This window comes from Mus caroli, chromosome 1, assembly GCF_900094665.2.
Source record: "Mus caroli chromosome 1, CAROLI_EIJ_v1.1, whole genome shotgun sequence".
Classification (NCBI taxonomy): domain Eukaryota; kingdom Metazoa; phylum Chordata; class Mammalia; order Rodentia; family Muridae; genus Mus; species Mus caroli.
This window is the reverse complement of record NC_034570.1, coordinates 86042932-86061027: the sequence shown is the minus strand read 5'-3', so window position 1 is coordinate 86061027 and position 18096 is coordinate 86042932. Positions and strand designations below refer to the sequence as shown.

Sequence of the window (18096 nt, the reverse complement as noted above, 5' to 3'; positions counted from 1 at the left end):
GGGAACTGAGGGAGGAACAAAGGATTGGGGGAAACATTTGAAGGGGCTGGGCTAGAAACTGGAAGGAGGGCTGGCAGGGAGTTAAGAGAACTGGTTACTGGTCTAAAATCACTAGCCATTTTACTGGGTCCCTTTTCTATTAGTCGTGAAGGCTGCAAGGACACCTATCAGGGTTTGAGAACTCTTCCCTTTAGTAAGGGTCTGGATATAACTAAGGAGACCAACAGACAGAAAGCTGCCAACACTGAGTAGCATTTTGATCTTCCCTCTTTAAGAAGCTATTCCAGACCAGGATGTACTGCTCAATTATGAATTCACTTTCTTCAGTTTCAGCATCTTTCCCAGTGACTGGTTATTTAGACCACACCCAGGCTGGAGACACTGGCTAACACCAGGAGGTGAAAAAAAGGAAGGCTCAATGTTCATTCTGGGCTCAGTGGCTTTGGGCCAACTGCACCATTTTCTAAAGCTCACGAACAGTGAAGAGAGGTGTAGCTTGTGACAGGACATGGCAGCCTTTGGTTCTCAGCCCAAGCACCTACACCCTACAACCTACCAGGAAGGGGCAGGTCAGGGCACTATGAGCAGGAACTCAGATGGCACAGCTGATTATGAACATTATTAAGATCTGTTTTAAATTTCTCCAAATTATGACAAATGTGGCCCACCACCAGTATTGTCTATGGTGTATCTGGGATGGTGGGATGCTGTTTTTGCCCCTTCTCCCACTGGAAATTATGTGGGGCTATGGGATAAGGGAAAGACCCCCCCCCACACACACACACACCTGGCTGGCCTCCTGGGTGTCAGTCTAGGCTTTGGGACCTGAGGCAGCATTGCTTGCCTGGCTTTCCCTACAAGACAATGCTAAAATAGGATGTGGAATATTCTAACCAAAATCTAACAGGCAGACACAGGACGCAGAACATGCCTGTAACCTGACTTGAATAGATCAAACACTAACTGGCTTGTGAGTGCTTATTTTGAGACAAATCTCACTATATAGTCTACACTGGCCTTAAACTCAAGATCCTTCTTCCTCCACTTCCAAAGTGCTCGGATTGCAGGTGTGCACTATGCCCAACCACGTTAAAGATAACTGGGTGATTTAAGTATGTTCTCAGCACTAGGTGATAGCAGGGAGCTCTATCATTTTATAAAATAATGACTATGCAGGCTCATGTCCTAGAGTACCTTGTGTTTCAGAGACTTTCAGAATTTTGAGGAAAGGTATAATAAGCACACCAGGGGCTTCTTTGAAGAACCACAGCCTCCAATCAGAAAAGGCAAGTGTGTTAGTAAATGCCTATAATCCCAACACTCTGGAGGCGAAGCCAGGAAAATCACAAGTCCAATGCCTGCCTGGGCAGCTTAGTTAGAGCTTGCCTCAAAATGAGCAGTAAACAGGCGACTGGAGTAGAGTGTAGTGTCAGGCCAAGTGCTTGCCTGCCCTGCAAAGGGCTAGTGCTGCAACCAAACTTGAGAAGAGACAGAGTGGGCACGGCCGAATACCAGCAATGCTGACAGGATGGGAACTGAATGGCAGAACGAAGGCTTATTGTACATCTTTTCTTGCTCTTAGGTATTTAGACAACCCTGCCCCCACCTAACTGCAGGCCATGAAAGAATTGTCTGAGGAAAATGAGGTTCTACTAGCAGAAATAAAAAAACAACAAAACCTAGTTATAGGAGGCCTAATAGAAGATGGCTGACAACAGAATCATTGAGAATCTCCAAGGAGAGGCTGTGATAAACTCTGACTTAGAGGAGGTCCTATTCTGTCTGGTGGGAACAACCCCTCTCCCTCAGCACCAGCTGTACCATGACGTCACCCCAGCCTGGTAAAGGCACAACCCCTACCATCCCTGATCTGCTGCCCAGATACTAGGGTGGGTTTGCTTAAACAGCAAATGAGCCCTGGGTTCAATGGCCAGCACCTTATAAGCTGGATGTGGTGTAGCATGCATGCCTGTACTCCCGGCATTCTAGAGGAGGAGGTAGATCAAGACATTATTGGCTAGACAGCCTGGGATGAAAATGTCTCAAAAACCAAACCAACCAACCACCCAAAAGTCAAGAATGACAACTCTGCTGCTTCCCAGCAGTGTCACTGGTTAGGTGACAATGATGGAGCAGGGTAGTGGTCATGGGTACTAGGTTCAAGAACAACATTTTAGAGGTGATACATATTAGTTCTCCATAACAGGAATCCAAGGTTTCCTTTGGGAATGATACACTGAAGAAAACCAACTCTCTTAAGCAGTTCTGCTCTAAGCAGTGTGGCCTTATATGCGTGGAAGGCAGCAGGCACTGATGGTCTGGACTAATAAAAGAAAGAGGCTGTAGTCTACAAGTCTAAGGAAGCTACGGAAATGAAAATACTACTGGGCATATATAGTCCAGTGTTTGGGGGGTTGAGACTGGCAGATTGCCATGAGTTCAAGGCTAGCTTGAGGTGTATGAGTTCCAGGCCAGCCTGGGCTATACACAGTAAGACCTTGCCACAAAAACCAAAAGAAATAAAAGCAGGATACATTTACCCAGAGCTTCCTTTCCAGAATCTAACCAATACAATGAGAAGAGACAGGTGCCCACAGTGCATCAGAGACCAGCAGAGTTACTCGATCCCAGCACAGAGCCAGAAGCCTCACAAATGAACACAAATGAGTGCTTACCATCCCAGAGGAGGCTGGGATGTACCTCAGGGGCAAAGCATTTGCCTAGCATGTTCAAGGACCTGAATTCACACTAGAAAAAGTTATTTCCACAGGATATTTTGAGAAAAATGAAACTTTCAATGTCTATTGTACTGCTAGATTAGAGCAGAAAGGATCACCACCAAACCAACCAAACAAGACCCACAGTCACCCAACCTATGGACCAGACAAATATAGCCAAATTGGCCAGGGCTGGTGTCAGGGTTGGCCCAGCATTTGTGAGATGCAGGGCTAGGTCTCGTGTCAGTAGCTTTATCCTGTCTGTACCATGAACATCAGCCCTGACCTTCAGAGTACTTTGGAATATGTCTACATAGTACCAAGCAGGGCTACCTCAGCATATACTCACTGAGCTCTCTCACTGCTTTGGGGCTGAGCCATGTATGCAACAGCATCTACTGGAAACATTGTATATTAACCTGCATGTGGAGGTGGCCCTGGGACCTCAGACCACCTGATGCAACCCAGCATCACTCCTAGAGAGGATTCAAACTCTTGTACATTCTGAGGCATTTCTTATGTTCTTATCATTTTAGGGAACTTGCTAAGTCAGCAAAAGAAATGACTTGCGCACCAGCTTATGCTATGGCCTTCAGAGTTCACTTGTGGATCGGGCTTGACTTGGCTATAACCACTTCACCTATTGCGCCTGTAATTAAGATGAAGAGAAGGAAGCAAAGTGGCTCACACTCCTACAGCGGCTTTCAGTCCAGTGCCCCTGCAAGCCAACTCTAAACACAGCACAGCCTTGGTCACAAGTCAGTAGCAGGGCAAGGGATCAGCAAAGGCCCGGGGCCACCTCTACATGCAGGAGGCTACAGTCTCCACTGTCCTTCTTGGGATAGGATGCTGTCAAAACATTCTGCAGCGATTTTATACACTGTGCTGGCTGAATAAACTAAACAAGTTCTACATGCTAACTAATCATGGGAAGCCTGAGTCGTTTTAAAAGCAGCATCAAGGGGCATAACACACAGTCTCCTACAGATGGACAAGAATCAGAACTGCAGAATATTCAAAATGTGTAGCACCAGTTTTTACTTGAATTCAAAGCAGGTGTCAAAAAAGGCAATGCTGCAGAGGCCAATTCGTCTGTCACTATAGGAACTGGCTGGAAATGTCCTTCTACCTTAGAGTGGATGTGCAGATTTTAACATCACTCCACATGAGAGCTTTAATTCCTTGACATTCAAAATAGTATATAATCTACCAGTAATTAGAAAAATCTTGACTATCTAGCATGAATGTATTCACTTTCTATGTCTGAAGCAAAGGATTCTGATCTCTAACTATATACCAGTGGGGGTTAGCATCTCTTTATAAAGGAATCTGGGGAGGGGGTCAGGATGGGTTTTTATCTATCTGGTTTCCTGGAGTGGAACTCTTTAAATTGGGCTGGAAACTGAAAGGGACTCTCTCCCCACTTGACTGTGCAAAGGGGTTGCTGAAGAAGAGGTTCATGTCCAGGGGCGCCTCAGCCTCAGAGTCCCACGAGTCTGAGTCTGTGCTGCTGGAGCCCTCGGCTGTTGTGGGTGGGTAGCTGAGCTGCTCTAACTGGTCGATAATGTCAGAGAACTGGAAGGCCGAGCTGGACTCGGAGCGGACTGAGCAGGCTGGGAAGTTGACCATGGAGCTGGCCTCAGACTGATTGGCTGAGCTGGATGTATGCAGAGAAAACCCACCATGCAGCGGCATGTTACTGAGGGAGCTGTTTTCAGACTGGTTGTTCCTAAGTGAGCTGGTTTCAGAAGGACTCAACAGACTCTGCATCAGGCTAGCCTGTGCCTTCACCTCAAACAACTCTGAGGTGTCTGAGGGATGTACATTGCCATTGAAATCACTCCCTTCCCCAAATTCAAAATCATCTTCTACACTCATGTCCACTGCTTCAGTAGAGTATCTGTCTGGGCTGGACTGGGCAGACTCTGCACCACACAAAGCAGGGGACCCAGTGGACTGGACAGGTAACAGGGACTCCTGAAGAACTAAAGAACTGTATGGGAAAGAAAATGCCTCAGAGCCTCCAGCAAAGAAAGAGATGTCTGCTGGGTCATCATCTATGAACTCTTCTGACACCTGCAGCTGTGCGTTTGTCAATGTGAAAACCGGGATCCCTCGGAGGCACTGCTGGCCACCCTGGTATTCCCTGCTAGGCAAGAAGGAGCCTGCAGAAAACTCATCCTCACTACTGTCATTTCTACAAACAGCTTTGAGTCCCCTATTTGTCCTCCCTTTGCTAATGTCTGCAGCATTGAGCCTCTGTCCTCTGGGACAAGCAGAACCATGGCTGTTCACAACACCACAAAACCCAGCACCTGGACCAGGCTGGAGCACAGGGGGTCCAGGGAGATGGGCCGACTGTGTGCTGGGGCCGTCAGATGATGGTGGTCTGCTGCTTCTCTCTGCTGCTGTGCTCTTGATGAGGGGAGCCTGAGGATCCACAAGGGAGCTGCTGCTGTCCTTCAAATTGGGCAGACCAGGAGGGGACAAAGAAGAACTAGGGGGTGGATAAAAGGAGACATTTGCTGAAGACAGGGAGGCAGAAGTTCTCAAGCCATCGGTGAAGGAGACGCTCTGGGGGTCAAAATTAAGAAAAGAAAAGAGAAAAGGAACATATAAAATTACATAACACTATTAAAAATTAGTAAAGCCAATTGGGAAGTATAGACACTTCCAGCACGCGTCTGCTGACAACTTTCCTGGAGGGCTCTGGGTACATTTTCCCTTTCTAAGGGAGGCTCTGGGTTTTGTTTTGAGACATTCTCACTGTAGTCTTGGCTAGTCTCAGACTCTGGGATTATAGATGTGTGTAGCCATGCCTGGCTTAGAAATGAACAGTATTGCAACCTGACTCACGTAACATCCTGGACTTGTTTTCTGCTTATAACACCTTAACTCTCTTCCCATGTTCTTGCAGCATGACATGTCATAGTAAAGAAGAGAAGCTACCATGGAGAACCAGATGACATGGAACAAGGGTTTTGTGGTAGCCCTTCTTATCCTAAATCTATAAACACATACATGTGGGCATTCATCTCTCTACTCAGCCTGACCTCCACTATGGTGAGACACCAGGTGACACGCACATGCTTATGGTCCTTGATCGTGAGTGCTAGAGATGACATCACTAAGGAATGGGTACACATAGCAGCCCACTCCTGAGTGCAATGGAAGGCTGAAATCACTGATTAGGATGCCCTTGGCCAACATCAGTGGTGTACAAGCCCTGAGACATTCTGAAAGTGCTAGAGTGGACCCAAAAATGAGGGAGAAGAGGCTCACTGCTGGGGGAGAAAGCACTACGGGGCAGGGAAATAATCATGCCAGGGTTCCTCACTAACAAGTGGTTAGAATCAAATACACCCTCATAGGACTGAGTCTTTCCAGGGCAACATGTCCATAAGCAATACATCTTGTGGGGTGTGTGTGTGTCACATCACAGCATGGGGAAAATGCAAGTGATGTTGCAGGGGCCCAGTAACTAGCCTTGTAGAAATATAATAGCTGGTCATGCTTTAAAAGTAATCTATTTACCAATGGCTATCATATTGCCTGGTTTTAGATTTGTTTTGTTTGAGGCAGTGTCTTTCACATAGCCCAGGTGGCTTTGAACTCCTGAGCCTCCTGCCTCAGCCTCCCAAGTGTTGAGAGTCTAGGTGTCACTCACCATGATTGGCATATTGCCTTTTCTTAATCACTCAATCACATTTCTTTATTTTCTCTGGATTTTAAAATAAATTAGATAACTAAAAGCTTAAATGTAAATTTTAGACTATCCTTTAAAATTCAGTTAAAAGATGGGGGGCACACAAGCACTAAGATACAGGGCCCAAAAGATGCTCTTGGAAACTATGCTCAGTATAAATAATAGACCACCAACAATGACAAACTGCACAGCATGAACTATCCATAGGAAACTAGGGCAGCACAAGGAAACAGTTATAGAATGGTTCCTGAAAGCAGGACGCATGCTTGAGTGTGGGGGTTAATATGCAAATATGAAGTGGTAATAGGCAGACCTGAAACACAGATTAGTCACTTATGGCTCATCATGCTGGCATAGAGCAGCTGATATCTCACTGGGCCATCCCTGCCAAATGTTTTCCTATGCACCTGTGCACAACTATTTGCATCTTTGCTTTAATAACAGTTATAATCCACCCAAACACAAGAGATGTAAAGCTGTTCCCTGCTTTTTACTTTGAACAGCTTTTAAATCCTTTTAGCTCTCCTCCCACTCCTTCACACCTCACAACAGCATAGTCTTATACTGTGTTCCATCACCCATGTCTCCGTGCACCCTCTTCACTAGCGGGCCTTTAAAAGTGGCATGGAGAGGCTGCAGTGTATTTAGGAGTCACCTGCACACCCTAGCAGACTGCACCACGCTATGATGATTCATGGTGCAGAGCTCAGGGCTGTCTTGTCATCTAGGGTTTCATCGTGAAGTCAGAAGTGTGCATTAAGTCGTGTGAGCCTTCTTACAACACAGCAGAGGACCTTCTAGAACACTGCATCCTGGTAATTAGTACTGCTTATGGTTTCAACCAGAAAAGACGAACCTGTTTAGGCAGATCTACAGTCAGAGCATGAAGAGATGTCCGAGTCTTACTGTGCCGTCTGCAAAACAGAGAATATGCTGTGAGGCTTAACCTCCTCATCTCCCTGTCTGCCATCATCCCACTCACAGTGCCTCTTCCTAGAACCTCAAGTCTGTATTGCATCCATGAGAAAAGCTCAAGTAAGAATATGACCAGACAGGGTGGGAAGCTAGAAATGGGCAGAGGAAAAGCAACCAGTAATTAAAATAAGAAAGAAACCCAAGAGGGATACAATTTTCCACATGAACTTTAAGGTTGTTTACCACATGATGAAGGTTAGAGCTGTCAATGTGACAGGACCTGGAATCACTTAGGGGACAAGCCTGTGAGGGATCATTTAGCTTCTGGGTATGTCTCTGAGAGGTATGCTGCCCAACTTCCCACTGTGAATGGATCCCTCCCTGGGAGAGGTTCCTAACCTTTAGAGCAGAGCCTGCAGCTCTGACTCCCCACTGTGAGGCACTGAAATCAGGAACTGTAAGTCAAATCAGCCCTCCTCCAGTCTTCCAGCTGCTTTTGCCAGGTATTTTATCACAGCAATGGGAGAAAAGGCCCTGTAAAACCTTCACATACACATGCGCTCTACAGTTCAGAAACTACAAATTGGTATGTGCAGTTATCTCCGTGAAGACACTACAAACCCATTTTAAAAAACAAAAACAAAACAGGCAGTGGTGGCACAGCGCACATGTGGTATACAGAAATGAATGCAGGCAGAATACATATGCACATAAAATTTTAAATAAAACAGAAATTTTAAAGGTTCACATTTTATATCAATGCTACAGCATTTACCTTTCGTATGGAATTCTCTTCATCCCACCGTCTTTGACATAATCTACTAGTTGTTTCTGAGTTCTTCCACTACAAATAAAGGCTCAGTTAAAACAAAGCAGTAACTCAGAGCATTACCTTTTAGAGTTAAGAACAGAAGTAAGACGGCCCAATGTAAATAACTTGGATTTTCTGGGTAGTTTTTGTTAAGCCTATTTTCTCATAGTTTGAATATTTGATTTTATTCCCCCTATATATTCTCCTTCACAAGAACTACTCCTAAATACAATTACCTACCTAGCCTATGGCACCTCCTCCCTGTCTCCATCTCTTTCCTCTCCCCAGTGGTCAGCTGTTTCTGCAGCTGAGGCCAGTCTTACCTGTATCTGAAGGAGGAGCCTCGGCTGAAGAAGACAGCTTTTGCCTTTGGCTTAGGCTGGTCAGAGAGTCTAAAAAAGGTATGGTACTCCACACATATCTTCCAGAAGTTCTTACATTCATCTCTGCTACCCAACAAGAACTCTAACGTGTCCTGGTAGGGCCCCTAGAACAAAATACAAAGTTTCAGGAAGCAAGTCCAATAATACCATACTGGAGAAGAGAAAGCAAGCCCAGAAGCAGATCATACAACAGCCAGTTTCAAAATCAAAAAGTAGATACAGGCATGGTGTCACATGCCTTAGAGAACTACAAATTACAGTGTTCAGGCTCACAAACAACATGAGAAAACCACTGCTGTCCTAAAAATGAAGTTCTGGGCTCTAAGATCACATGCATTTTGAACCTTCGGGTATATATTACCAAATCACTTTTCAGAATCTTCTACTTAGTCTTAAAGTTTCAGGTGCATGGGGATTAAATGCTACTTGAATACATGCCATTCCAATAGTTGCTTTTGTAAACTGCAGCGTTTCTCTTCTACCTTCCAAGAAACACCTTTTACAGAGAAAAAAGGAAGCCTTTAATTTGCATATTCTCATCCACAGGAGTAGAGAACTATGGAAATAGTAAATAGCAGACCCTTTCTCTAGTGGGGTCTGTTAGCATGGGGCTATAATCACAGCACTTGGGAATCTGAGGCAGGAGAATCAGGCAGTTGTACAGTCAGTCAGCACAACACAAAAAACCCCACAAAACCAAACAAAGTAACAACAAAAACAACCAACCCACCAACCAAGAAAACACAGACACATGCAGACAGGCAGACAGACATATGCTTTCAAGTCTCTACTAAAGTCAGTACTGTCTATACTGCACAAGAGCATGGGATTGGACAAAACCCCATGTGCTTCTTAGGGACTTAGAAACACTCTCTGGCTGGGCCAAGGGCTGAGACTCCTGAGACTGGAGTATCCTTAAGCTCACCCAGGTGGCATCTCAAACTCCAGCCTTGCCTTGCTTTAGCTGAGCTATTATTTCCTAACTTCCTTTGAAGAAAGAAAACACAATTGAAACATTTTACTCAAAGTACTGAATTCCCCAATGATCACACTACATGGTTACTTTTTTTATTTCTTTAAAAAATTAAAAAAAAAATTTCAAATGCACTTCATGTTTTTTGCCTACAAGTGTGTCTGTCTGTGTGTCAGATCCCCTGGAACTGGAGTTATAGACAATTGTGAGCTGGGAATTAAACCCCGGTCCTCTGGAAGAGCAGCAGCCAGTGCTCTTCATCGTTGAGCCATCTCTCTGGCCCTACATTTTCTATTTCTAATCAATGTGTTTATTAATTTGTCAGCTGTTGTTGATTGAAAACTCTCAATAAAGGAGGGTGTTGTTTTCTTTTGTTTAGACTGGCTCTTGCTATATAATCTAAGCTGATTTCAAATTTCATAATTCTCCTTCCCCACCTCCTGATTAAAAAAGGATTCTTTTTATTATTTCTTGATAATCAAGAATTCTTCAATTAGACCTAGCAAGAGGTCATCTTTTTTATGTGTCTCTGTGTGTGCGTATACATATATGCAGAAGCCTGTGGAGGCCGTTAGAAAAGGGGTTGGACCTCCTGAAACTGGAGGTACAGACACTAGTGAGCCACCATGCAGGTGCTGGGAACTGAGCCAGGCCCTCTGGAAGAGTAATGAGTGCTCTTAACCACTGCATCATCTCTCCAGCCCCAGAGATTATATTCTCAATTCAAAGCACCTGGGAAGAATGGGGCGGCCCCTTAGCTCTGTCTGGGCAGAGGTGCTCACTCGCACTGCTGAAGGGTTCTTTCTGACTACCCTCACCATACATCTTCCTAGGCCCAGCCCAAGCCTGCTGAATGGGAAACCCTCAGGCCAGAGCCTGATAGTTTACTCCAGGGGGGCAACGATCTTCCTGCCTCTGTGTTTGGTGTGGTGAGATTACAGATGTGTGACCCGATTTTATACCAAATGCTTTAAAAAAAAAAAAAACCAAAAAACCAAAAAACCCAACTTTTGTTGGATTAAATTGCCTAACAATATTAAAAGTTTCATAATAATACTTACATGGACCTCAGGGTGGAGTTTGATAAGAAACCTTTTTCTCTTGAAGCTTAGTTTACGGACTTTGGACCAGTTGAAGGTATTGATTTTGGTGGTACCCTGAAATATCACAGACAGACACAGAGTGGTACAGTTGTATTGACTTAGGTTACATCCTTAAAAGCAACCTAGCAAGTCAAGTGACATGTCACCATTTCACCTCTAACACCTCTGAATCCAAATGCCACCAACAAATACACTATTTATTTTGCACTGTGATTTACTTCTTTGATACAATTTTCTTACAAATTTGGGTCCTCTGCAAGAACAGTATGTACTCTTTTAAAATTGTATTTACTTTTATTTTAATTATGTGTATTTGTGTATGTGTGTGCGCACGCACATAAGTGCAAGTGTCCACAGAGGCCAGAACTGTCTGTCCCCTGGAGCTGGAGTTACACGTAGTTGTGAGACATTCATTGTGACTACTAAGACCAAGCTCAGGACCTCTGGAAGAGCAACCAGTGAACCCCAGTGTGCACTCTTAGGCATTAGGCAATCTCTCTAGCCTCATCACTTCTTTTTTTTAATTTTTATTTTATTATTATTTTTTTTGAGAGTTTCATTGTCCAAGCTGGCCTGGAACTCTTTAGGTAAACCAAACTGACTTTGAGCTTCCTCAGTTTTTCTTCTGCCTGCCTCTGAAGTATTATAAGACAGGTGTGGGCCACCATGCCCAGCTCAACAGTGCCAATCTTATTCCACATTGTCTTTGTTTTAAAATTACACATACTTATTTTTTTGTGCCACAGTGCAGGTGTGGAGGTCAGAGGACAGCTTGTGGGCGGGCCTTGGTTCTCTCCTCCCACCATGTGGGCCCTGAGAACTGAACTCAGATCAGCAGGCACCTCTATCAACTGAGCCATTCTGAAGGCCTAATCCTGTCTCTAAGCTTATAACTTCTGTTCTTCCTTTGCTTTTCTCAAGCCCTCTGGTTTGTTTTTAGGAATTGCTGTTTTCTCTGTAATAGGAAGAGACTAACAAAACTCAGAGCCTGAAGCAGCAGCATGAGTCCACAGTAACACTTCCCTCTCATTCTTAACTGAGCCTGTAGGCTGCATACCCTTTGTAGGATCTGTAAAATAACCAATTGTGTGTGTGTGTGTGCATGTGACTTCCCCACAAATAATAGAACACTATATTGAGTTTTGAATCTTTCTCCAAATGAGTATCTCTCTAGAAAGCCTCCCTCTCCAATGTGCAACTGTCCCACAATACAGAAGCATATGACTTATTTAAATGGACTTCGGATGGTTATTTTCTAGAATTTTACTCTTACAAATAAGACTAGAGTCAAAATTACAAAAGAAGAATTTTATAGTTCTGATGAAGAACATTTTTGCTTCTCATGGACACAACACACATACTTTTCTGCTTGCTAGAATCTGGTAGGTGACGAGCTACGCCCTCCTAAGGTTTTTCTGTCTTTCCATCTCTTCCATCTCTGGTACTGGCTGTTTCTTCTAAAAACATTTACTATCTGTACTTTGGGGTACAGACTTCCTCAGGTACCTGTGACTCTTTGCTCCCATGCGTGCATTTAAAATGCCAGGATTGTGACTTTATGGGTTAGGACTCGGTGACAGTCATCAGTGAATGCTACATTAAGAAGAAATCTGAAGAGATATGAATGGCCATGTGGTTTTAAAGTACATCTCAGATGAAAGAGACAAACTACTAACTCTGTAGTAAAGAGTATCAGAACACACACAGAGGTTTAATCCACCAGTAGTAAGGACAGATGGCTGTCTGTGTCTCTTGGTATGAAGCCCTGAAGGGTATGACACTTCCTAGGGGCTCCACTGGGAACATGTTACCTGAACTAATAGACATCCAATAAGCCACAATGAGGGCTGTATTATTAGAAGTAAAAGAGAAAGAATCTTCAATAATGTCAATGTCATAAAACATAATGAAAAAGGGAAGACCACAGTAAATGATCTAGACTCAATGGACTGAGACTGAAGATGTGATAGGTAAATTATTCATCTGGCCTTAGACTAGATTCCGTCCTGGAGGAACAAGGCTATAAAAGCATATCACCACTGGGCCTGACAAAACAATGGATACTTTATTAATAAAATGATCTTATTTTAATTTTTGATCTTATACTTTTTAAATATTAAAATGTATTATTTATTTTGTGAATGTTTGTGTGTGTGCATGCACATGTGTGTGTGTGTGCATGGGTACACACGTGCCATGACACATATGTGGAGGTAAGGGGGCAAGTTGCAGAAGTCAGTTCTCTTCTTCCTCCATGTGGGTTCTAGGATCAAACTCAGGTCATCAGGTTGGACAGTAAGCAAGTTTACACAATGAGCCATGCTGCTGGCATGCCAATTTCTTTTACTTTGAAGCTTGCTTTGTTGTCCCAGATGGCCTAGAACTTGTGATCCCTCGACTCAGCTCCCTAACAACTGGGATAACTGTATTACTGGTGTCAGTGGTAAGTGTACTGTGATTATGTAAAGAAACACCATATATGTAGGAAATGCATATAAAGGTCTGAGGAATAAGGATAGATGCCTCTTTGTTGCTGTTTTTTTTTTAACTATGTTGTAGGTTGTTCTTTCTTCCACCCTTTTGGGCCCCTAACACTAGATAGGAAGGAAAAAGGATAAAGGGGAAAGGAAAGAACTCCCTGAATAAAACCAGGGGAGAAAAAGGGGTGACGTTATTGAAAGAAAATAAAACTTGAGACCTGTGATTCATGTAATTTATGTCAAATGGCCCAAAGAGTTGTTTGTGAGCTTTGAAACCTGGGGCTGAGAACATAGCAGAACAGGCCAGGACATGGCCGGGCCGTCTTTAAGACATTCCTGAGGCTGCTTGGCCATAAAGATAAAGACAATGACATGTCCGGACTGGCCCGGCGCCTCCCTATCTTCCTCCTTTCTGACCTAAGTTAAATGTTATCTGCATGTACAGTCTGCTGATGTTTAAATGGACCAATCAATCATGTGAAACTGCGCCAATTCTTTCCTGCTGATGTTTAAATGAACCAATCACGTGAAACTGGGGCAATCCTTCCCCCAGCCCCAGACTCTTTTCTATAAAAACCCCTAGCTTTCAAGCCTCGTGGTCGAATCCACTGTCTCTTGCGTGAGATACGTTTCGACCCTGAGCTCCACCATTAAACTACCTCTGTATTTACATCAAGACGGTCTGTTCATGATTCTTGGGTGCACACCGAATCGGGAATTGAGTCGGGGTTTCCCCACTAGGTTCTTTCAGTTACCATTAGCCTACTTCCTGCTGATGGGGAATTGAGTTCCTTGGGGGAAATTTGATCTTTGCTGTCAGGATATCTAATTTCTTGTTGTGGTTTCTTCTTTGTGTACAACTACTTAACAAACTGCAACCAACAACAACCAACAACCAACCAATAACCTTCCTATTGGGGCTCTAGCATTTACATACCTACTCTAAAGAGTCCCTAGAATTCCAAACATCACACAATCACAGAACTATACTTGTCTGGCCAAATCACACCCCTGCTAGAGCACAAGACCATAGTCAGCTGCTGGGGACAGTCTGACGCAGCCCCACCACTTACTCTCCTGTGCTTCAGAAGACACTGTGGCAGAAGCAGGGACTGAGTGCACTCAAGTGTTGACAAAGGTGAGTCCAGGTTCAGGACAAATGGGTTCTCTGTGCTATCCCTCCCAGTCCTCAGGTTCTCAGAGAAGCCACCACACTAGTATTGCTTCTGCAGGTACTGGCATCAGTACCTAAGGGTGCCAGGAGTTGGGCTTTTCAGAGGAGCCTCCAGTTTCCTGTCAATCTGGCCCATTTTCAGGGAGGTGCCTTGCTTCTAACCTCTGGCACATACTACTGAGGGGGACACCCCTGTACTGCTTTCCCTGGGTCTGCCAGCTGGGCTGCAACTGCTCTTCATACAGAAAGGCCTGACTTCCTGTTATCAGGCTCCCTGTATCTAATTCAGCCCCTGTCATCAAAAGCTCTCATAGCCCAGCAAAGTTGTTACCCCTAGATTGTTCATAGCCCTGCAGACAAGATTCTGAGCCCCAGTTTAAGACCCTAGGGGGTGGCTCTGGTTCAACATTAGAATAAACACTGAGAAGGGAATGGATCCCTTGGGCAATGGTCAGTCCTGGGGGGTGGGGGTCATGAGTTCCAGGACAGTGAGCAGAGTTTTACTGTGGTAGAGGGAGACAGGAAAGCAGCTTCTTCATTGTAAGAGGTCAGATCAGGTTATATGCCAAGATTCTCTTTCACACATAGCACTCACTCCTCGCAACAAAAATCTACTAACAAATACAGAAACAACAAACTGTATCAACCCACCATGCACTAGGATGGCCTACTATGTCCCCTCCCTGCCCATCCACCTACCTGGAACACCAGGACACCCATGTGAGAAACTGCTAGATTAATCTTGGTCCCTTCTCTGTCAGAAGCCATGTGAAACCTGATGCCATACATTTCCAACTTCCTTGCAATCTCAAGCACCTGGAAATCTGACTCTGCAGGAGTCTGGCCCCTACACAGAAGGACATTTTGACATATCAAAATACTTGTGGTGTAAAAAAGAGTCAAAGCATATTAAAAATTAAGTCAGGAAATGTTAGATAAAGTAGCCAATAAAGCAAAGTGGAAGACTGTTTTTAGAAGGCAGATGTTTCACTTCTATGCATGCAAAGGGTATAATGTTTCATTTAAATTCACTAAGTGGTCAGTTTGCATATAACTTACTTGAAGTTATATGTAAACACATCTAGCTACCAAATAGTAAGCTGGAAGAAATGTCATAAATGATACTGGTATCTTTATTATCATTGCAAAACAACTTGGTTTATCGACGTATAGGTCTCCTAACATGTAACATGCTATGTATGTGTCCACAGCCCACACTACATCCCCAGAAAACAGAAGTGAATGTGGCCAACATCTCATTAGGCAGCCTGCAGGAAAGAGATGCTCACAGGAAGTCACATCTGGGACAAGGAAAGGCTCCCCCATGCCCAATGTCTGGACCCTGATTGGGGGATTTCCCTCTACTTACTCTGTTAGAGCCACACTGGGCTGTTGTATGTTCTCAGATCAGAGAACAACCACTGTTTCTTCAGCTCAAATTCCTCAAAAGCCTTAACAACAACAGCTCCTGGTTAACCACCTTCAATGTAGCTACAACTACATTACCTCACTCCTGACTTACGTGTGCCTCTGATGGAAGTCTAGTATCTTTTCCAGAGATTTCTCCTGGTTGGGCAAGTATTCATTGGCTTTGAGGTGTTCTCGATCCAGGGTCTCATCATAATCTCCGATTTCCGCTGAGAAGAGACAAACTTGTCACTTGGGTTTTGAAATAAATGGTATGTGTGCATGCAAATGCTTTATATTTTATTTTTCTAAATATGCTGTTCAGAGGTAATCACAAAAAGGTTTGAGATTTTCCCTCAAGTTCAAAAATTCTGATGAGAGTTTACAGTGAACCCTGAGTATAATGACTTACTGTCTTTATTTTACGTTTTAAGCAATTTTTAAACATTTTATGGTGAGTGTTTTGCTTGCATGGAATGTACCACATACACGCACCATGCACACGCAGAGCTTAAGGAAGTCAGAAGAAAGCATTGTATGCCTGGGACTGGAGCCGCAGAAGGTTGCGAGCCACCAAGTGAGTGCTAGGAACAGCCCGAGGACACATGAACAGCATGTGCTCTTAACCTCTGAGGTGGCTCTCTAGCCCTGGCTTACTATTTTAAAAAACCAGTTTACACATCAATTGTTCCATGGATACTATGACCAGAATCATTACTTTGCATTAGAAAACACAAGCTAAATCTTTCTTCCTCCCCTCAAGTGCTTTTCAACTCTTAAAAAACTTCCTAGTTTTCTGAATTTTTAAAAAGATTTATTTTTATTTTATGTGTATGAATGTTTTGCCTGCACATAATAACCACACTGATATGGCCTCATCATGAGTTTAGACATGGTGTGTCCTTCCCTTTCTCTCCTTATGATAGCTTCATAAGTCCTGTAAGCATGCACCCGTATCTTGGAATCTCTTGCTATACTTTTCACAGTTTATTTCTGAAGTAAGTTTAGTTTTATATCTTTATCATCTTTTGTTTCATAAACGATACTAAAGGCCTGAGTTCTCTTCCCTTCACTGTTAATGTTTAGACAGCAGGGCTGTAACATACTCTCTGGAGGCCCTTTCCTGGGTGTGCTGAGAGTCTGATTTACAGCCTGACTGGGGTTGGATATGGTTTGCTGTTAAGTTAGATAAGGGTAGATAGGGCATGGAGGCAGAGGTCAGTCAGGGACACAAGGTGAGTTCAAGGCCAGGCCGAGCTGCTTAAAAACATAAACAAAGCCAACACAACACCCCAGGGCTAGGTCTGTGGTTCAGTGGCAGAATGTCTGCCTAGCATGTGCAAGGCTCTGTGTTCTCTCCCAGCACTGGGAAGGGAAACGAGAAAGCACAGGCAGCGAGAGACAACTCTAAAGAATGAATGTAACTTGATTCTATATGCAGAGCTATTATTGTACATTACAAATGTTAGCTTTCCTCCTATACATCTAAGGAAACGCCCATTTCTTTAACAACCAGGTGTGTCAATTACTCATGAGCACATCAACTAATGGCAGCTCTGCAGAGCCTGAGCCCAGGACTGCAGAGCCTGAGCCCAGGACCGGGCCTCTCCGAGCTTCTCTCCATGTGAAGATACTAACACTGCAGAAGGTGGGATATGAGAAGGGCTGCAGTGTTGGCCGCACAGGTCAGGCGTTCCTCCAGGAGGTCTCTCTTGAGTTGCAAGGCAAACAGGTACCTAGAAAGAAGTTCGAAGCAAGAGCAGATCAACTCCAAAAGTTCTCTGGACATAGTACAGACATACCTCTATAAGAGAGCACACAAGCTCTGGGAAGCAGCAACACTCAACACTGAGCAAAATGCAGGGCCCTCCCTCCAAGAGCAGGCAACTTCACAAAAGCCCTTTCACAAAACAAGCAGACACCAAAGGTCAGAACACAGATCTCTTCATCAGACTGAGCCATGCACGTCAGAGCACACACAAAGTGCTCAGTACACAGAAGGACTTCTGTCTGACAACAGGATAGAGAAATTAGACTTCTCAGGCATACCACTGACCCACACAACCACACTCTCCAAAGCAATACCTTTAACAAGTTCATAAATTCACATTACAGAGTTGCACTCACAGTTTTGGATGAAAGAGCAGAAATGCACAATTAAGACAGTTTCAAATGTACCTGAGATACTTTCAAGCAGATTGATAATATTTTGTCTTGGTTAGAATCTAAGACACAAACACTTTAAAATACCACTAGTGAAGATGTAAATACAGAAGGGAACCTGAAAGCATTTATGAGCCTAAGCATGATGGCACACCCCTTCCAGCACAGCAGAGGCAGAGGCAGAGGCAGAGGCAGAGGCAGAGGCAGAGGCAGAGGCAGAGGCAGAGGCAGAGGCAGAGGCAGAGGCAGAGGCAGAGGAGGCAG

General features: G+C 44.2%; 1 protein-coding gene across 1 annotated transcript in view; it reads right to left on the bottom strand.

The window, feature by feature from the left end:
- Farp2 (FERM, ARH/RhoGEF and pleckstrin domain protein 2) overlaps nucleotides 1-18096 on the bottom strand; it is a 104399-nt gene that overhangs the window by 29585 nt on the left and 56718 nt on the right. The window contains exons 6-13 of the mRNA XM_021168209.2: nucleotides 17308-17405; nucleotides 15785-15899; nucleotides 14962-15109; nucleotides 10567-10662; nucleotides 8473-8636; nucleotides 8114-8182; nucleotides 7280-7337; nucleotides 5033-5291 (exon numbers count right to left, since the gene is read on the bottom strand). Of these exons, the coding sequence (XP_021023868.1) occupies nucleotides 5033-5291; nucleotides 7280-7337; nucleotides 8114-8182; nucleotides 8473-8636; nucleotides 10567-10662; nucleotides 14962-15109; nucleotides 15785-15899; nucleotides 17308-17405 (1007 nt within the window). The remainder of the gene's footprint in view (nucleotides 1-5032; nucleotides 5292-7279; nucleotides 7338-8113; nucleotides 8183-8472; nucleotides 8637-10566; nucleotides 10663-14961; nucleotides 15110-15784; nucleotides 15900-17307; nucleotides 17406-18096) is intronic.